At 49.6% G+C, this 21,137-nt stretch overlaps 1 protein-coding gene and 1 non-coding gene across 3 annotated transcripts in view; one reads left to right on the forward strand and one right to left on the reverse strand.

Annotated features, from left to right (window-relative positions):
• The window catches only part of TCEA3 (transcription elongation factor A3), a 36,720-nt gene extending 20,850 nt beyond the window's left edge, over positions 1–15,870 (forward strand). For both annotated transcript variants that reach the window (XM_032361533.1, XM_032361535.1), the window contains 6 exons: positions 2,941–3,104; positions 3,271–3,327; positions 5,874–6,028; positions 11,158–11,304; positions 13,155–13,226; positions 15,669–15,870. In XM_032361533.1, the coding sequence (XP_032217424.1) occupies positions 2,941–3,104; positions 3,271–3,327; positions 5,874–6,028; positions 11,158–11,304; positions 13,155–13,226; positions 15,669–15,677 (604 nt within the window). In that variant the 3' untranslated portion in view covers positions 15,678–15,870. The remainder of the gene's footprint in view (positions 1–2,940; positions 3,105–3,270; positions 3,328–5,873; positions 6,029–11,157; positions 11,305–13,154; positions 13,227–15,668) is intronic.
• Positions 15,871–20,796: 4,926 nt separating this feature from the next.
• LOC116568346 lies at positions 20,797–20,904 on the reverse strand. The gene has a single exon (XR_004276565.1). It is a non-coding gene; the product is annotated as a U6 spliceosomal RNA (small nuclear RNA).
• Positions 20,905–21,137: the final 233 nt, after the last annotated feature.

Below are 21,137 nucleotides of genomic sequence, written 5' to 3' on the forward strand. Positions count from 1 at the left end.
CCCTCAGCCTCACGCCCTGGTGCCCTGAGCCCCTCAACACTGCCCACGCAAAACATGGGTTTCACGCTTCTGTGCATTTCTGCCATGAATGCATCTTCCCGTCCGCTCCTCCTGTGGCCAGCTCCCATCCCTTGGGAATTTGTGGACCTTGTGGAACTTGAACAGAGTTGCACTGCAGTGTGGGACCTCTTTGAGCTTTCTTAGGCTGCATGGTTACTAAGGGCTGGCATTGTGATACTGATTCGCACAGATCACCAACAGGATGCTGCGGGTGCCTCTTCCCTCACCCCGCACCCTCTTTGCAAGGACTCAAAAGGGACCAACAACAGTCCAAGTTTCAGCCTAGATTTTTTGGTTGCATGTATCAGTACTTCTTTTTTTTTTTTTAAGCTTTTTTATCGTGATAAAATATATATAACAAAATGTGCATTTCAACCTTTTTTTTTCAGTGTAAGAAAAAAGATATTTTATCATTTCAAATGCATTAAGATTTGCCAACTATATAAAAACAGATTACTTATCATTGCATATGTCAAGCTGTGTGGTTATTTTTACTCCTTAAACTTCCTAGATGGATTTTTTTTTAAAGATTCCTAGACAGATTTTTTAAATTGGATCAAAATATACATAACATAAAATTTAGCCATTTTAACCATTTTTAAGTGTATCGCGGCGTTAAGTACATTCACATTGTGGTACAACCCCACCACCGTCCCATCTCCAGAACTTTCTTATTCTCCCAAACTGAAACCCGACCACATTTCCCCCTTCCTCCAGCCCCCACAGCACCATCTTACTTCCTGTCTCTGTGGATGTAATGACTCCAGGTACTTTGTGTGAGTGGATCACACAGTATCTGTCCTTTTGTATCCAGCCCATTTCACCCACCATGTCTTCTGTTCATGGCATCCATGTTGTAGCGTATCTCAGGATTCCGTTCCTTTCTGTGGCTGGATGGTCATCCACTGTATTCCATACCGCATTCCGTGTATCCATTCATCTCTCTCTGGACACACGGGTTGCTTCCACATTTTCTGGGAGCTCTCTGAGAACAGGAACACAGGAAGCCCGTCTGAGCCATCAGCTTAGAGTGACCACTCGTGATTATCAATTTTTTTTTTAAAGAAAAAAACCAAAGAGTTTCTTATTACAGAAGTAGATATGCTCTTCAGGGAAGATATAGAAAATTTGGATAAGCAAAGATGAGATTGAAATCTACTATAACTCCACCTCAGAAAGATAATTAATAATTACTCATTATTATGGTCAATAATTAATTATTTAATTAGTAATAATAATAATTCTTGCTCTTAACAAGATGTTGCTGTTTGAATGTTTCTGTGTTGAAGCCCCCAGCCACAAAGTGACTGCATTGGGAGATAGACCCTTTATGGGAGTCATGAAGACTAAATGAAGTCATGAGGGCAGAGCCCTGATCCGACAGGATTAGTGTCCTTTTGAGAGAAACCTGAGAGTTTGCTCACTCTATGCCACGCAAGGACCTAGCAAGAAGATGGTTGTGGGACACTTGGGTGGCTCAGTCAGTGAAGCTGCTGCCTTTGACTCAGGTCACAATCCCAGGGTCCTGGGATCGAGTCCCGAATCGGGCTCCTTGCTCAGTGGAGAGAGCCTGCTTCTCTCTCTGCCTCTGCCTGCCACTCTGCCTCCTCCCCTGCTTGTGCTCTTTCTGATAAATAAACAAACAAATAAATAAATAAAATCTTAAAAAAATAAAAGAAGAAGAAGAAGAAGGTAGTTGTCTACAAGCCAGGAAGCAAGCTCCGTCCAGTACCTTGATCTCAGACTTCCCAGTCTCCAGATCTGTGGGAAATATCTATGGTACAAACCACCCAGTCTTTGGTATGTTGTTATAGCAGCCCATCTTAACTTTGCTAAGATGAAAAGTTATCCTGCCAGTCGTCTGTACATACATGTATATATACTTGTGGGGTTTTAAGCCCAAACCAAAATGAAATCATTCTTTTTTTTTTTTTAAAGATTTTATTTATTTGTCAGAGAGAAAAAGAGCATAAGCAGGGGGAGCTGCAGGCAGAGGGAGAAGCAGTCTCCCCAGGGAGCCCAATGTAGAACTCAGTCCCAGGAACCCAGAATGGGGAGCCAAAGGCAGAAGCTTAACCAACAGAGTCACCCAGGCGTCCTCAAAATGAGATCCTTCTTAGGCAGTCTCTCTTGGGTGTTAAGAGTAGACTTTGGACTCAGACAGACCCGAGTTCAAGTCTCAGTGGTGTAATTCTAATTCTGTTTCCTCATCTGCAAATGAGGAGGACAGTATCTACCACCTAGGACCGCTTTGAGGATTTGATTAGAAAATATTCCTGCAGCGCCTGGCACTGGGTAAAAGCCAGCTCTCTTCAGTGGTGCTAAAGTCACCGGTCACTAGACTGTCAGCTCCTTGAGGATTGGAGCTTTGCTGACTTCTGCTTTACCCCTGTTCTTAGCACTGGACCTACAGAATAAGGGCCTACTAAGCATTCACTGAACGAGTGAGTAAATGGTCCAGTGAGAAGACAGAGCAGCTAGCACGGTGTCTAACGGATCATAGTGTGGTTTCACGTGGTACAACATTCTGTGACCTGCAGAGCAGAGCGCTTGGTTAAGAGTCTGGGCGCCTGAGTTCAACTGCTTGGGTTTCAGTTCTGGCCTCCACATGTGTGACCCGAGTCAAATTATCGTGATTGCAGCTAGCTCTACGATTCACTTTAAAATGCAACTCTAACGGGGAGGTAAGAAGAGAAGCAGCCTCGAGGGGTTGTCATGAGGATTAAATGAGATGATCCATGTCAAGCCCCTAAAAATAGCACCTACCTCACCGTGTTGTGAGGATTAAGCGAGATCACCCATAAAAACGTCCAGAATGGTGCTCAGGGAAAGCTTTATCCACTTAATGTCCAAATGTCTATTACTGTTTGTCATCCTCAGATCAAACAGCAGCAAATCGAAAGCAGAGACCCCCAAAACACCCAGCAGCCCCCTGACCCCCACCTTCGCCCCCTCTGTCTGCCTCCTGGCACCGTGCTATCTCACGGGGGACTCTGTGCGGGACAAGTGTGTGGAGATGCTCTCAGCAGCCTTGAAGGCGGAAGGTGAGAGGGCCTGGGCTGGGGGCGGAGGAGGGCAGGGCTTCTAGGAGGGCAGATGAGATGCGGTCTTTCTCAGGAGTGGCACAGGACACTCCAGTCTCTGGTACGGGCAGGCTCCACTGCCAAGGTCATGTCTGGCTGACGCCTGTGCTTCCTGAATCTCTTACAGACGATTACAAGGACTATGGAGTCAACTGTGACAAGATGGCGTCGGAAATCGAAGATCATATCCTTAAGTTGTGCCAGGGCTGTGGGTGCCCGTGCTCTGTCCGGTGGCAGAGTCTCCCAAGTGCAAGGGACCCAGGACAGTGAGGGGGAGGGGAAGGGTTCGGGGACAGCCCCCTCTTCTGCCTCTGAACCGGAGTTCTTAATTCTAGCTAACGTTTAATAAGTCTTGCACCCGCCAGCCTCTTGCTAAGCTGTTCCTGAGCAGCACCTTGTTCAAGGTTGAGACAATCCCGCAAGGGAGGCCCCTGACTAATCCCATTTTATGAGGGAGGTAAACAGGCTCAGAGAGGTTAAGTCACTCGCCAAAGCTCATGCAGCTAATAGTCGTGGTAGAGCTGGGATTTGAACCCAGGAAGCGTGACTCTAGAAATCGAGAGCTCACCCGCCGTGCTAGACAGGCCATGTCATCATGTGGCTCGGTTGCAGGGTCAAGTATCAGAACGGACAGGGAAGACAGCATTCCTCATGCTCAGCCTCTCCCTCTTCTCTCCCCTGAAGATGGATTCTCTGCTGGGTACCAGGCCCTCGTGATGAGCAGCCGACACTTCCTAGTCTGTCCCTTCTCACAGTCTCTATGAGACGGGCTTTTGCTCCCATTTTACAGGTCAGGAAACTGAGGCTCAGGAACGACTGGGTGTCACAGCTTGACTGAAAACCTTGGCCTTTGGATTCCATGTCCTGAGTTCTTTCCGTATGACCCATTCTCCTGCTCTTTGAAAGGGGGCTGTGTAGACAGAGGAGGTGACCCCCCCAAAGTCGTGTGGGCCCATTGCACCAAAAGATTGTTGTTTGGGGGAAGGAACTCCCTCTCTGCGGTGCCCCACAGCATATGAAAGAGGTGTAGCGGGAGGGGGACAGGATCCCCAGGGGAGAGGGGTTCTGAGAGTCTCAGTGAGGTGTGAGTGACCCTTTTAAACCTCTGGGGCTACCTAGGGAGCTCAGTCGGGTCTATTGGGGAGGTCCCTGCTCCGTCTGGTCTGACCTTCTCCCCGCCTGCCACCTCCTGTGTGAAGCCCACCTGGATATCCTCCCGCATAACTTCCTGGGACCTCCCCTTCGCTGTCCTTTAATTATGAACCAGCACATCTTGGGCTATGGAACTCCGCACCAAATACGTTTTCATCGATCTCAGTGATTCAGGAACACAGAGCAAAACTCTGAGCTTCATCTTTATTCTCTCCAAGCAATTGTCCCTCCCACCAAACAGGTCCCCTCGACGTTCAAGCCCAGTTGGAAACAAACGCTGGTGGTCTGGTACCTCATTCCACTCCCCAGCCTGTCTTCCTTCCCGTCCTCCATCAAGCCCTTTATCTCTTTGTTCTTAGAAGGTGGGAGATAAAGGGGAAGATGAGTTCTAGGGGCTTGAAGGCTCTGGGTCCCCAAAAGATCTGTCCTGTTTGGGGAAACCTCGCAGTAACATGGCAGCCAGTGGGCTGCGCTCCTCAGAAGGGGTCAGTGACCCCCCAGGCCTGGGCTCCATTTTGTCCCGGTCAGGGCCACTTCCTGCCTGGCGAGGGGAGAGTGGAGAGAGCATGACCGGCTGGCTTCCCACCCTGTCTCTGCCAGGAATTTGCCCTGTGACCTTGAGCACGGCTGCATCCTTTCTAAGCCTCAGCTTCCTTCTATGTTCATGAGAAGTAACTCTGACCAGCAATTCCCAGAGTGGGTTCCATGGCATGGTAATAGGTATTCCTAGGGGATAGGCACAGGGGGAGATGGTTCTATGCTCGAATATGTTGGGAACATAATTGAACAAAATGATGTCTTTCTTGCAATACCTCTCTGAGGCTTCAACATGAGGCTCCTCGTCTTCTGTTTTCCTCTGATAGCTGGACGCCTGCCTTCCAGTGGTCCTGCAAAACTGGGGTTGTCTTCATCACCGTTCTCATCTTCATAGCCCCTAAGTGTTGAGCACTCGATGTCCCAGACCCTAGGCTAGTGGATCATGCAGTGCAGCTTGCTAAATCCTTGTTGTAGCCCGATATTTTGTAAATAAGGAAATCTAGGGCACCTGGGTGGCTCAGTTGTTAAGTGTCTGCCTTTGGCTCAGGTAATGATCCCAGGGTCCTGGGACTGAGCCCTGCATAGGGCTCCCTTCTCGGTGGGAAAGCCTGCTTCTCTGTCTCCCACTCCCCCTGCTTGTGTTCCCTCTCTCATTGTGTCTCTCTTTGTCAAGTAAATAAATAAAATCTTAATAAATAAATAAGGAAATTGAGGCACAGAGAAGTCATGTGACTCACCAGAGTCCCACAAAAAGCTCAGACAAACCCCCAAGGCCCATCCCTGGGAGCCCTGACACAACAGCTCTCGTTAAGGTCTGATCTCACTGGGGAGAACGTTGCCCGTCCCTGATGCATTGTTGACCCCAAATGCCTGAGCAAAATCCCCACTCCAGGGGTCAGCAGCCACTTAGGTGCCCAACCCCTCTACAAGTCCGAGGAAAGGAACAGAAGGTCCTGCGGCTCTTTGGGCTTTGGGGAGTGGCTCCCCATCCTTCTGTGCCCCTCCATGAGTGGCTCACTGGTCCTTGACATATCTGGTCACATATCTACCAGGAGCTCAAGAGCACAGACATGAAGTACCGGAACAGGGTACGCAGCCGGATCAGCAACCTCAAGGACCCCAGGAACCCCAGCCTGAGGAGGAACGTGCTCAGCGGGGCCATCTCTGCTGGGCTCATTGCCAAGATGACGGCGGAGGTGAGAGTGGGGCTAGGACCCCTGTCTGGCGGGGTGGGAGGCCTGGCCCCTCCGGCTTTGCCCACCTCTGTGCCTTGTGACAGTGGTGATGAGCTGGGGGCTTTTTCAGCCAGACCCTCTCTGACTCCCCATCCCTCCAGGCTTCAGGACCATCATATAGTGAACACGGCTACTATGACTTAAGCACGGTGCTAAGTGCCTTAGGCTCATTGTCCAGTTGTATCTTCACAGCATCTGAGGTCAAAGTGCTTAGTATTCCCATTTTACAGGCGAGGTTACTGAGGCTCGGAAGGGTTCACTGGTTTGCCTGCACACCCAGCTAGAAGACATCAAAACCAGGGGTGCATTTGGCTCAGTCCGTGGGGCGTATGACTCTTCATTTCAAGGGTTCTTCTGAGTGCAAGCCCCACGTTGGGTGTAGAGATCACTTTTAAAAAATTTAAATCTTAAAAAAAAAAATGTCAAAGCTGCGAGGCAAACTCTTGGGCCCCACAACACCCACTCTTCACTGCTTGGTCATCTGCCTCCCTCTTCTGCCTTGGGTAATCCTGGGCCCAAGCAGAGGAGCAGTCCCTGTCTCCATGGAACATAGTCCCTGCTGGGGAGACAGACATATTTGCAACTGTGTTCAATTGAGAGGTGGTGAGTGCCACGATAGAGCCATCCCGGGAACTTAGAGCAGGGAAGGATTGACCCAGCTTGAAGGGGTCAGTAAGGGAAGGAAAAGGGAACACCCTGTCCGAGGAAATAAGTGCAGTGGTTGCAAGCTTCAGAACTGTGCCTAACTGCATGGGTTTGAATTCTGCCCTTCTCACTTAGCTGTGTGCTCTTGGACAACGGACTTAACCTCTCCAGGCCTCAGTTTTCTCATCTGTAAAACAGGGAGAATAATAATAACTAATATGGGACACCTCGGTGGATCTGTGGGTTAAGCATCTGATTCTTGGTCTCAGTTCAGGTCTCAGTCTCAGGGCTGACTTCAAGCCCTTACTTAAAAAAAAAAATAGGGGTGCCTGGGTGGCTCAGTGGGTTAAAGCCTCTGCCTTTGGCTCAGGTCATGATCCCAGGGTCCTGGGATCGAGCCCCTTATCGGGCTCTCTGCTCAGCAGGGAGCCTGCTTCCTCTAATCTCTCTGCCTGCTTCTCTGCCTATTTGTGATCTCTGTTTGTCAAATAAATAAATAAAATCTTTTAAAAAATAATAATAATAATAGCTATCTCGTGAAAGATTGAATGAGTTAATACATATGAGTGTTTAGGTTAATGTAATAATAGGTAAAGCCCTCCCCAGAATTCTTATATGATAGACTCAATTACTGACCATTTCATGTAACCCCAAGCACCATGCTTCGAAAGAGGAAATCTTTATCCCCATTTTATAGATGAGGAAAACTGAAGCCTCACACAACTGATGAGTGATGGGTGAGAATTCGAACCCAGATCGAATTTCAGAACCCACATCTTGGAAACACCTTTTGAACACCCTCAGGTCTGAGTGGCCTTTGATTGCCTGGGCTGATCCAGAGGATTCCAGGCGAGCTCTGCCAAGTCAGAGAGGCCCAGACAAGGGGAGGGGCAGTGCGTTGGGATCCTGGAGTCTGGCTCTGCCTCAGGACATCTGGGAACCCTGATGCTGTTGGCAAGGGTGTGCCTGTGTGTGTTTGTGGCATGTGTGGTGGGTGTATGTCATGTGTAATGTGTGTGGTGTGTGGAATGTGTGGAATGCACTTGGTATTTATTGTGCGTGTGTGTGCATGCGAGCGTGTTGGTGGGGGAACCATGTAGTGGTTGTATATTAATTTCTCTCTTCACTGCTTTCCTCAAATACCCAAAACAAGAGCAAGCCCTGGTTTTAGCTTCAAATGGGGGAACTTGGCACAGGTGGACCAGGGTTCTCTTTTGGCTTAATTCAGAATAGCTGGTATTGAGTACCTGGGGGCCTCAGTGGATTAAGCACTTGCCTTCCGCTCAAGTTGTGATCTCAGGGTCCCGGAATCGAGCCCTACTTCTGTGCGTGTGCCTTGTAGGAATGCTACCAAGACACTCTTCCAGGCAATCCAAGGCATGGGGAGACCAGGACCAGGAGAACCAAGAGCAAGGTATAGACACAGGTTCGAGCCAAACCCAGCAAGTTCCCATAAGCTAGAGGTCAGAATAGAGCTGAGTGTCTGCATTAAGACAAAGACAGGTCCCAGACATCCCAGCAAAGTAACTGGCCAAGCCCGACATGAGGGCTCCACACGAGGACTGTTCACTAGGACAGAGCAAGAGAATCAGATGGTTGGTTGACCCATGGCCAAGAAGAGTCTGACCAGACCCAGAGGAGCGAGCCAAGAACCTAGCAAGCCCTCCATGGGGCCAGGCACCAAGGACCCTACCCTCTGCCCACCGTCCAGGCATCAAATGAGAGGAGATCTTCATCCCGGGTCCTCTTTGGCCCCAGGCAGGAAGCTTCTGTAAGAAATATAAGACCAGGGGCGCCTGGGTGGCTCAGTTGGTTAAGTGTCTGCCTTCAGCTCAGGTCATGATCCCGGGGTCTTGGGATCAACCCCCAGGTCTCGCTCCCTGCTCAGCAGGGAGTCTCCTTCTCCCTCTCCCTCTGTGCTCTTTTGCTCTCTCTCTCTCTCTCAAATAAATAATTACGATCTTTTAAAAATTTAAAAAAATATATAAGACCATTTTTGATCTAGTAAGAACAGTAACAGCTTGGGGCTGGACAGCCTGCTATGTTCTGGCTCAGGAGACAGGAGCGTCCACCAGGGAGAGCCTGGGAGAGCGGATGCCCTTGTAGTTGGGTGTCCCTCTCTGTGTCCCACGTCTCCCTCGTTCCTCCCTCAGTCTTCCTTCCCTCTTCTCTTCTCTATGCAGAAACATCCCAGAATGGAGTCGATTCTGAGATGTTCTTTAGGGCCATTGAGTGGCTATACCCTTGGCCCCGTGAGGAAGGAGGTTCTGTCTGTGCGCTGCTAGCCCGGGACGGAGACCCGTGCCTGGCACGTCATAGCCACGCAGCTCCTACTCATGGGGTTCCCCTTTGGGGTTCCTGCTGTCAAGATGCGTACACAGAGGACCAGTGTCCTCTCCCACTCTATCCCCGCCCTCATGCACCACCTTATTACAGTACTAAACCACCGTGCTGTGTTTACTCCATGTGTCTTTGACGCGGCCTCCTCCGTAAGGCAGCGCGGAGACAGGTACATGGATTGGTGAGTGCATGTTTTTCTGTTCTGTTTCGTAGCTGGTACACAAGACCCCCTTTCCACCATCTGACCGCTCACCACATTTCCCAGCTTGAACACACCCCCAAACACCCTTCCCACTGTGTGTTATTCTCAGCTGTTCTTTTGTGTCTACTATTCTTTCTCTAGAACTGCAGTTTCCCTCGGGAATTCCTGCTTATCTTTCAAGACTAGTTAAGGTGTCAGTTTCTTCAATGAGACTCCCTGCCCCGGAGCAGTTAGCCACCCTACTCTGGGCTTCCCCCTGTGCTTTGTGTACCTCTGCCTTAAGCACCTGTTCTGCTATCTCGAAATCCTGGCTCTATACCTGGCGACTCTACCAGATTAGCGTTACCTGGGGGCAGGTGGCCCATCTGCATATCTGAATCCTTAGGGCTCAGAAGCAGCGGTTGGGCAGTTCAGGGGTCAGGGCCTGCCAGCCAGCTCAAGAGAGGTGGTCCTGTGTGGTTATTCCTAGCTCTGTGCTCAATTACCCCACATGAGCAGCTTGAAATTGGCCATGGAAGGAGGATTTACACTATGGAAATTAGCGATCGCGACAAATCAGGCTCCCGTAAGCCCCAGGCCAGTTCACCAGCTTGTAAATTGCAGTCAAAGGCGTTCAGTAAATTGACATCTAGTACGCTTCGAATGAATGAATGCCTTAGGTTCTGGATTTCCCCCCAATGAAGGTTAGCTGGGTTTTTCTTTTTTTAAGATTCTATTTATTTATTTGACAGACAGAGATCACAAGCAGGCAGAGAGAGAGGAGGAAGCAAGGTCCCCGCTGAGCAGAGAGCCTGATGCGGGGTCCCTTCCCAGGACCCTGAGATCAGGGTCCTGATCTGAAGGCAGAGGTTTTAACCTGAGCCGAAGGCAGAGGTTTTAACCCACTGAGCCACCCAGGCACCCCAGTTAGCTGCTTTTTGCTTACATGGCCCCAGGTTGACTTTTCTGTACACCCTTGCCCACAGTTAGGACCTAGTCCTTGAACTGAATATGGTTGGACTTATACATTGGCAAGGACCAGAATAGCGTAAAGGCACTAGTAAAATTCCCCAGGTCTGCCCTTAGGATTTTGCATTCAGAGGTCTCTACATTTCATCAGGGAGCCAAAGTGGTGACAAAGCAGCGATCAGCACACTGCAGTTTCCAACCTTTGTGCCAAAACCGTTTTTCCACGGTATAAGGAGTCAGGAAAAGATAGCGACAATGGAAATGTTTACCCCACACCAGGTTCTCATTTGAACACTAGCTCCGGCCATCCTTCCTTGCCCAAACAACCTCAGCGGACGGGAGATGGGAGAATGTTCTGTAGGAGCTTGAAGAGAAGGATGTTCTGTGACGCAGGGAAGCAGTTAGCTGTGTGAACCCAGGAGCTTCGGGTCCTATGCAGGTCAGGGCAACTGCAGCACGTCAAGGTTCCCAGCAGGCAGAATGGACTAGGCCATGACTGCAGTTTGGATAGGCCCTGGGTCAAGTCTAGACCAGAAGGATAAGGGGAACAGCACAGATCAGGGGGTCACAATCCAGGCAATTCAAGCAGGAGGGCTCAGGTGGCTACCTAAGGCCCCAGCAGGGGGTGTGAGCACCAGATCTGAGGAAATGTACACAAGCTATTGACCCTGGGGCGGAAGCTGTTTGCCTTCTGCTCTCCCACACACACCGTCCTGCTCTGGGCCCAGTCGGAGCCTACAGGTTTGCCTTCCCACCCAAAGCAGGATGTGGACTCTCTGGGTACAGCCTTTTCCAAGCAGGGGCGAGGCCAGGAGTCCAGGCCTCCCTCCAGCTCCTTGATCTCAATCCAGCATGTTCCCTTCTCTTCTGGTCAAGCTCTCTAGAAACCGGGTGGGGCGGGGGGCAGGGTCCCTGGGACTCTGTAGCCCTGAAGGGCAGACTCCTTTCTCTCCAGGAAATGGCCAGCGATGAGCTGAGGGAGTTGAGGAACGCCATGACCCAGGAGGCTATCCGTGAGCACCAGATGGCCAAGACGGGCGGTACCACCACTGACCTTTTCCAGTGCAGCAAATGCAAGAAGAAGAATTGTACCTACAACCAGGTGTGGGACGGGGGCTGTGGGGCCGCTGAGGTGGAAAGGCAGCTTCAGGAGGAGTGGGGGGAGAAAGGACTAAAACTCCGGGCTGCAGAGACAAGGCCAAGTCTTGCTGTTCCCGTGGCTTCTAGAAAATGTTCTCCTGCATGTAGAATCACCCAGACTGGGGTCTATGAGGCCTGGCCAGCAAGCTCTGGCCCGCCTTGAAGCAAGACTAGGAGGAACCAGACTTATCAGGCACGGGTTTCTGTAGAGTCACAGATGGTTGGAAAGAAACTTAGCAATAGAAAACTTGGTTCCCTCATTTCCTATATAGGGAAACTGAGGCCCAGACAGGGTCAAGCTTTGCAACTTTGTCCAAGGTGGTCAAGACAGTCCTAAATGGCAGAGGTAATAACAAACCCAGATCGAGACTTCTGCCTGCCTGAAATATAGCCAACATGGCCCACTGAGTTGAAGGCATGTAGCAAGTCCTAAGGCTGAAGACCACTGTCCTGGCATGGGGGGGGGGTGCGTCGCAGAAGGCTATGGAGACCCCCTCCTCTGAAGGACTTAAAACCCAAGAACCACCTTCTGTTTCTGGGTTGTCCATATTATGGGCTTGGGGCACCACTCTTCTTGGATTCTAATTTGTACGTAGTCATTCTAGAACTCTATTCATTCTACCATCTGCTGGGCAAGCAAAACTTACCAAGAGCACCTTGCCCTCGGTGTGCCCTCGTGGCCACTGTAGAAATACAGCCGGCCTTGCCATTCTGGAAGAGTCTCTCAAAGCATTCCCATCCAGGAATTCAGAGATGTTTGTGCAAGCCTCCTGCTTTCTTCCAAGCCCATTTCCATGTGGAGTGATGTGTTTCCTGTGTGTTGCCTCCCACCAGAAGTAAACCACCCATTAGCCAAGTTTGCTCTGCACAGAGAAACCCCAGTGTTATCGTCCCTCCAGTGTTACTGCTCTGCAGTAAGGCGGCTGGGCTGAGCTGTGCTCTCCTGGCCCGCCCCAGGGGTCACTCAGGAGCCGGCGACTACCGTCCCCCACCCCCACAGACTCCCAGCTGACATTACAGCAGAGCCCAGTGTCAGCAAAGTAACACTTCATGTGCGCCCAGGGTTGGCTATAGACAATCAGAACAGTAATTGTTCAGTCTGTAAGTGCAAGGGGTTTGCTGGGGGAAGCCCGATTCCTGCATATTCCTGGTTTGGTCAAGGGCGTGAGAAACTGGGAAACAGGACATTAGAGTGTCCCAGGGGTCCGCTGACCTTCAACTTACTTTTCCTCTCTGGGCCTCAAGTCTTGCACCTCTGACATCATAAGGAATGGGGTGGGGTGGGGGGAGGGCGCCCGGGTGGCTCATTGGGAAGCATCCCTGCTCGATCTCGCTCAGATCTTGATCTCTGGGCCGAGAGTTTGAGCCCCGCACTGGGAGCTGGGTGTGGAGCCCACTTAAAAAAACAAATAAAGGAATGAACTAGATGATCTTTAAGGGCGCTTCTAGCTCCCTAAAGTTCTGATCAGTGAGGCACAGCCAACGAACGGGGTATTTTCAGAGGCGAGTCAGGAAATAACTCCTGTGGGAGATGAGCCTTGAGGCGAGAGAAGAGTGATTCGATCTGAAGGATAAAGGACAAAAGCGAAAGGGCAGAGGGCTGCTTGAGCCAGTGGGGCACTGGAGGTGAGCTGATGGGCCTGAGGAGGGGAGGGGTACCCTGGGGAGCTCTCAGTGATGAGAGGGGCGGGAATAACAGTGCCGAGCTCTGGGATTTGGACCTACTGCTGCAGACAGTGGGAGCCGTGGCAGGTCTTAGAGCATGGGGGTGAATTCCGGAGTGGTCCAACTCTCGCTTTTTCTCTCTCTCAGGTGCAGACACGCAGTGCTGATGAGCCCATGACTACTTTTGTCTTATGCAATGAATGTGGCAATCGCTGGAAGGTCTGTATGTCTGTCACTTTCTCCCTTCCCTGTCATCCACAGCTGCTGCCCCACATAAGGAGTCCTATACCCACAGCCAGGAAGGGGGTGTGCAGCCTGTCTGTCCTTTGCAGGGTGGGCCTGCAGAGCAGGAGACAGTGGCAGGTGGTAGTCGGTGCGTGTACATATTTTTGTTTCGGAAGGCATCCAGCGTGGGTGGGAGCCGCAGCCCACATTTTTTTTTTTTTTTAAGATTTGATTTTATTTAATTGAGATAGAGCATGAGAGGGGAGAAGGTCAGAGGGAGAAGCAGACTCCCCATGGAGCTGGGAACCCAATGCGGGACTCAATCCCAGGACTCCAGGATCATGACCTGAGCCGAAGGCAGTTGCTCAACCAACTGAGCCACCCAGGTGCCCTGCAGCCCACATTTTATCACAGGCTGGGCAAGTCTGTCCTTTGAGCACAGGTGCAGTCAGCCTCGTGAGATCCACAGAGGGGAGGAAAAGCACTCTGCCTTCGGACCGTACCTCTTTGCAGAGTGCTTTCACAGATGGGATTTCCTTTGAACCCTGCCACAGCCAGGGGTGAGAGGAAGGCTGAGCCCCGTCAGGGGGCCTTGCCGCCAAATACCTCCCGGGTCACCTCCTTGCATAAGGCAGCTCTGGGAGAGCCCTCCGTCACCCAAGACTGTAATCTGTGCTGTCCCAGCCCCTGCAAAGGTAGAGGTTTTGTTTTCAGGCATGGGAGCCAAACAAAGACTCCTCTCAGAGTGCTCCTTCCTGCCACGTCGTCTTCTGAAAACACTCAGTGTGATCATGTGACTAATGTCAGTTTCCAGTACCATCTGACTCGCACGTGCGTGGTGCGGTGTCTGGGCCTCCAGGCAGCTGGCAGGGGCTCCAGAAGTCCCGAGGTATTTAGTAAGGAGCCCAAGACTGGCTGGGAGTTGGGAGCCCTGGTCGTATGTCCCACTCTGCCCTACTCGCTGTGTGGCCCTGAGCATGTCACTCACCTCCCTGAGTGAAAGGGTGATGGTAATGCCTTCTCCCGTGGTGGAGGTGAAGATTATTGCATATGCACACACACAGTTCGCGAACAATTATGAGAAATGCTCCTTACAATATTACTCTCACTTTCAGGCCAGGAAATTGAGCTCCTGAAAAACACTTAGCGAGCCTAAAGCCACACAGTTCAGAGCACTGAAAGACAATACTCCAAATTCCTGATTGATTGAGTTTTCAACCTTACTAAGAGCCTTGATAGCCCTGGGGCCTCGTTAGACTTGCCATATTTTTTAAGGTAAAAGTCAGATGATTGTGTACTTTTCCTTTATTCACTTATTGAGCTCTTAGGGATGGGACCAGCTTTGTGGCCTCGTGGTTTAGAGCATGGGCTTTGGCATCAGGTTCGGATTCTAGCTTTATCAACTTACAAAGTGACTTTGCTAAGTGATCTGAACTCTCCAGACCTGAATTCCCTCATCTATAAAAAGGGAGTATTAATATCTAGTCTACAGAGCTGTTTTGAGGAATTAGAGAAGGTAATATAAACAAAGCATTAACAACTTTATTATTTACAGTTGATAGGTCGTATGGTATCTTTGTCAAATTGAAAAAAGGTCTCGCTGCCTCCAAGTAGACATAGCCTTGCACCAGCTAGGCAAACGGAGCAGGAGCTAAGTTTCAGCCCCAACTTGCATTAGGGCCAGGCTCTCTTGTGCAGTGCACAACCTTTACAACCATACCACAAAAAAGCCCTGAGCACATATGGACTGGCACATAGAAACCACCGTTCTTATTATTATGATTTTGTTACCTACCAGTATTATGGGAATTTGAGCAAGTCACTTAACTTGTCTGAATTGCTTCTTTATCTTTGAAAATTGGAGAGATACAGAGTGTCTACCTCATAGGGTTGACCATGAGGATGTAGTATGGCTCAGCTCAGAATAAGGGCTCAAAAAATAGTAGCTCTTGTGATTATTACTGTTGGGAAAAGGACATTCTGCATGCTCCAAATCCAGCTCCTTTCCCTTCATGCCTGCTAGTTGGAGCAACAGGGCCCATTAGAGATGGTAGCTACGTGACTCCTGACACCATTGTCACATGGTGTCCATTGCCATGTGGGAGGCCTAGAGTCTAGCCAACTGATTAGTAATAATCACAGTGATGTTTTTGACCATGCATTAAAAGCCCACTACATGCCCGGCATCAAATTTCCTATTATTTATTACCTTTTAGCCTCTCGCATTGCATTGGCCAGGGTTATGATCCCATTTTCCACTTGAGTGATTGGTTCAAGGCCACACAGCTAATGAGGGCAGAGCTGGAATTTGGACTCTGGTTTCTGTGGCTCCAGATATTACCTTCTATTTCATGTCTCCCCCCTCACACACACCCCTTGCTTCCTTGGGTGACATAAGGAGAGCCCTAAAATTGTATTGCCTTTTTGGTTTTGTAGTTCTGCTGATAGAACCGCCAGCCAGGATCTCGGTGAACAAGGTGAGGAAGAACAAAGAGAAAGCACTAAACCACTGTAGCTGGAGAAAAAATAAAAATTGAGATGAAGAAAAATGCTGAACTCTGACTGGGCTCTTAGGGATCAGAGGGAGAATTCTTTTGTAAACTAATAATCTGTTATTAAAATTGATCCACGAATAGAGGAGCCTGTTTGGGGTATGATGTTAAGAGTCTGTGTCGACAAAGCTCTTGCAGAAGCTCAGACTTCAGAGCCTCAAGGCTAAGGAAGGTGTCATGTCTTGGACTGTAGGCTGACAGTCCTTTGCTTGGAGTCCCTTCCCTCGTATCCTGACCTCAGCTTTTTCTGAGTTGAAAAATACCAGCCAGACACAAATCTTACCCCCACCCCCCACTCCCGCCCCAGAGGCACATGTGTGGAACAGCTGGGACCCAGCTTGGCATCGGCAAATGGGACTCCCACGCTGTATAGAAAGATCTCTTCCCAGACTCTCTGCTATCCACTGTTTGTAGCTGACTTCAGGGCCTTTTCAGGACTCCAGACCTGGTCCCTCTAAGCAGGGAACACATCTTCTTGAGCTCAAGCTTTCTGAGCAAAGGGTACCACAGTGCCCAAGTTCTGCAGATCCTGGGGCTCAGGACCCCACCCAGGCCCTGGTGATTCGCTCTTCACAGCTCCATCTGCGGCCCAAGCTTCAGAGGAAGTCTGCAGGGCACAAGGGGACTTGTCGTGCTCCTCCTGCAGTGACACTGGCTTGCTTTTTAAGCTGATAGGAGGAACTTTAGGCAAATCTAGAACCTTCTGGAAAAGTCTCATGAGCAGGTCTGATGGGTACGTCCTGGGTCTCAGTCCCAGACTATCCCTAGCCTTCTGACAGCCCCAGGCTGAGCCTCCTAGATTCTGTGTTTCCTAAAATGGCCTCAGTACAGAAGCCTGTGAACTCCTGACAGCTTGGGCAAGTCACTCAACCTCTCTGTGCCACTTTCTTACCTGTGATTATGGGAGCGGCGTGAGTGCCCACCTCACAGGGTGCTGGTGCAGAGGCGGCTGGCTTCTGTCTGCCTTAGTTCCCTCAGCAGGGCAGCTGTTAGGAGTAACTTCTGCCCATGTTCCTTATATGCCTGAGTCTCATCTGCCCTGGGATTGATTTCTGCCTTCCGCCTTCCACCCATCACGTGCCTCCTCCTATAGATGAAACCTGTAAGGAAACAGTGCAGAGAAATCCGCCACCGTCTTCAGCCCTCCCCGAGTCATGTCTGGGGGGCCGTGTCCTTTGGAAGGATGGAAAATCTTCTCTCAGAAGATAAAACACACACAGATTATCAATGGCAGAAGCAGGAACAAAACCTTGGTCTTCTGCTTCCTGTCATTGTACCCGAAGCTGTAGAAGCTTCGGGGCCGTATGCAATGCTCAGCCCCTACCTTCCAGGAATGCCCAGCCTGGCAGGGAAAGAAACCATAAGCGGTCTTCCACACTGGACAGGATGGATAAATGTCATCCGTACCTGAGGTTCGAGTATGACCCCCCATGGGACTGTGGAACCCTGTTGTTTACACAGCCAGGTGCTTCTAAAACTGGCCGGGATCCCCTCGGGATCCTGTTAAAAATGAAGATTCTGATTCATTGGGTCTGGGCTGGGGGAGGGGAGCCTGAGATATTTCTTTTCTTTCTTTTTTTTTTTAACTTTTATTTACTTATTTTTAAGAGAGAGAGAGAGAAAATGCATATGTGAGCAGGGTGGGGAGAGGGGGCCGTGGGAAAGGGAGAGAGAGCATCCCAAGCAGACTTCACGTCCAGCTGGGAGCCCCATGGGGGGCCCAGCCACAGGACCCTGAGATCATGACCTGAGCAGAACTCAAGGGCCGGACACTTAACCGACTGAACCACCCAGGTGCCCCCTGCCTTTTTTGGGTTCACATTTATTTATTTATTTATTTATATTTTTTGGAGATTTTCATTTCTTTTTTTTTTAATGTTATTTATTTATTTGACAGAGATCACAGGTAGGTGGGGGTGGGGGGGGGGATGCAGGCTCCCTGCTGAGCAGAGAGCCCGATGCAGGGCTTGATCCCAGGACTCTGGGATCACAACCTGAGCCGAAGGCAGCAGCTTAACCCACTGAGCCGCCCAGTCGCACAGAGATTTTTCATTTCTTACAAGCTCCCAGGTGTTGCTAATGCTGCTGTCCACCAACCATGCTCTGAGTAGTAAAGGGTTTAGATACGCAGCTTTTTCTTTGCATGATGGAATCCTCCGTCCAAATGTCTAGAAACCAAAAGCAACAATTATCACTATAACTGTGTCAATAAATGTTACTTCAGGCTGCTTCAGGTGGCCCCATGGGGTGACTTACAGTAGTCACGGTCTCAATACCCATTGTGCTCCTGGTGTCGTGGGGACTTACAGCACAGGAAAAAAAATACAAACCCTGACTCTCCGCCCTCAGTAACCTTACTATTTACAAAGGAGATGAGTCAGATAAAACAGCGCAAGAACAAGTCGGCTCCAGTCCGCACATCTATGCAGTACACTTCTAGGCTCACAAAAGGACACAGAAAAGCATGAATAGGCCTCAGACTGTGTTCATCAGCAGACATCAATATCCTCCCAACTGGCCTTCCTGTGTCCACTCTGGAGTCCCTCCAGTCCATGCTCTTCCCTCCACTGCCCAGAATAGGCTTTTCAAAATTGCAAATCTGATCACATTATAGCCCCCCCTGACACCCACTGCCTTTTAGGCCTTCCGTTCCCCGCCCCCCCCCCCCCCCGCATTTCGCAGGAGCAGGTCCCACAGGGCTGGCCTCTGCCCTGCCCCCATACTTTGTGCTCCAGCCACACTGGCCATGCTGTGTGTCACACGGTTCTTGCACAAAGCCTGTTGGCTGGGACTCCTGATTTAACCCCATCGCCTCCTTCATGTCCAAGACGAGGGCGCGAACGGCAAGGGATTTAGTGTGAACTTCTGCCATTGGGAAGGCTTCCCAGGGGAGGGGAGACTGCTACCTTACAGGAGGAAAAAGGCAAGGTCAGGGAAGGTGAAACACAGAGGCAATGGCATGGCCGGTAATGTCGTGGCCAAAAGACCTTGAAAACAAAATACATTCAAGATCTTAGAACCAACTTAGAAGATATTTTCTAAAGGTTACAGGAACGTGAAAGACTATGGAGTGAGAAATCTTTCCTCGTATGCTCATTCACACTACCAAATCTGTCTTTAGCCCTAAGATTCCCTTAAGACTTACGTCACCGGAGTGCCTATCTGGATTTCTCCTCTCAATACGCTGGCCCTCTCCATACAATTAATCTGAAACTAAACTCACATCTTCTCTTTCTGTAAGTGCCCTCTTCTTGTATATTTGTCAGCTAGATGGCTTTCTAGAACCATCTCGGACCCTCCCCTTGCCCTCTTCTCTTTTGTCAGTTACCGATTCTATTGTCCCTCCCTTGTTCAACCCTGCCCTCCCCCAACACTAGCAACATTCTTTCAGGGTTTCTTTTTTCCTGCACTGATGCAAACACCTTCTACTGGCCTCCTAGCTCAAAGCATCCCTACCTTACCTGCCCGTGCCCTGCCTGGCTCTGAGCATCTTTCTCCCCACCGCCCCAGTCTCCTCCCCTGGATTTCCTCCAGCGGCCAAACAAAACTCAGACTCCTTAGTTTGACTTTCAAAGCTCCTCTCCTGTCTTAGGTGGCTTATCTTTGACCTCTGCTGCCCCTTTGCTCCAGCCTGTGGGAGGTGCTTGCCCGGTCCTTGAAAACCCGATGGACCTTCCCAGCTGTGACTGCCTATTCTGATTCCTCCTCCCTCTCCCTGTCCTAATCTTACCCATCCTTCAAGGCTCACCTCAGGTGCGTGTTTTGTTTTGTTTTTTAATTGAAGTAAAGTTGACAAACATTCTTAATGTCACATGTACAGCCTAGTGATTTGACAAGTGAGTATAGTCACCATTTGTCACCATACAGCATTATTAACGATGTTATTGACTATATTCCCTGTGCTGTACTTTTTGTCTTCATGACTTATTCTGTAACTGAAGTTTGTACCTCTTAATCCTCTTAATCCTTTTGTTGACCCTTCCACTGCCTCTCTCCCCAGAGGCACATCTTCTGTGAAGTCTTCTCTAATCCCCTGGCCATAAGAGATGGTCCTCCGGGGGCCCCTGGGTGGCTCAGAGGGTTAAAGCCTCTGCCTTCAGCTCAGGTCATGATCTCAGGGTCATGGGATCAAGCCCCGCATCAGGCTCTCTGCTCAGCCGGGAGCCGGCTTTCCCCTCTCTCTCTGCCTATCTCTCTGCCTACTTGTGATCTCTCTCTCTCTATCAAATAAATAAATAAAATCTTAAAAAAAAAAAATGATGGTCCTTGGAACTCCCACAGCGCGGTGACACTTGAATACTTACGCTGCATTCTACCATGGTGATGATGGTGACGATTTCTTTGTTTCACAGTATGGATAACATCTATTAATTTTTGACTAGCCAGGTATCTTGGGCACATTATGAAACTTCTCCATGCCTCTGTCTTTCCTCTGGAAGATGGTGGAAATAATGGCACCTGGCCCAAAGGGTTGTGAGGATTCGTTACAATCATACCTGACATGAAGTACTTGATCAGTGAATGTTAGCGATTGTCATTACTGTGAGTAGAGGGGCTTACTTTATATTGTCCCCACTAACCCTCAGACCCCATGAACTGGGTTACTAGGATTATACTCTCTTGTTTTGTGTTTTAAAAGAGTTTAGTTTTAAGTAATCTCTACACCCAACTTGGGGCTCAAACTCTCAACCTCGAGATCAAGAGTCAGATGCTTTACTGACTGAGCCAACCAGGTGCACCCTTCAAAAAAAAGATTTACTTAGAGAGAGAGAGAGCCTGTGTGCACACATGCAGTGGGCGAGGGGCAGAAGGAGAGAGACCATCTGAAGCGGACTCCATGCCTAGCCACGTAGGGCTTAATCCCACGACCCTGAGATCATGACCTGAGCTGAAATCAATAGTCAACACTTAACTGACTGAGCCACCCAGGAGCCCCCAGGTGCCCCTTTTTAAAATTGTGACAACACATAGATAACATAAAACTTATTATTTTAACCTTTTGGGGGGGCTTTTTTTTAATGGAATGCGTCACAGATTTGCTTGTCATCCTTGCGCAGGGGGGCTTGCTAATCTTCTTTGTATTGATCCACTTTTGGTGTATGTGCTGCCAAAATGAGCACCGATCTTAACCATTTTTCCGTACACACATAGTTCAGTAGTGTGAAGTACATTCCCATCATTATGCAGCCCATCTCCAGAACATTTTCATCTTGCAAAATTGCACCGCTCTACCTATTAATCAATTTCCCATTCCCTCCTCCCTGAGCCCTAGGCAAGCCCTAGGCAACTATTCTGCTTTCCATCTCTACGAATTGTATTATTATACTTTTAAAAAAAGATTTTATTTATTTAT

Source organism: Mustela erminea, chromosome 10 (assembly GCF_009829155.1).
Source record: "Mustela erminea isolate mMusErm1 chromosome 10, mMusErm1.Pri, whole genome shotgun sequence".
Taxonomy (NCBI): Eukaryota; Metazoa; Chordata; class Mammalia; order Carnivora; family Mustelidae; genus Mustela; species Mustela erminea.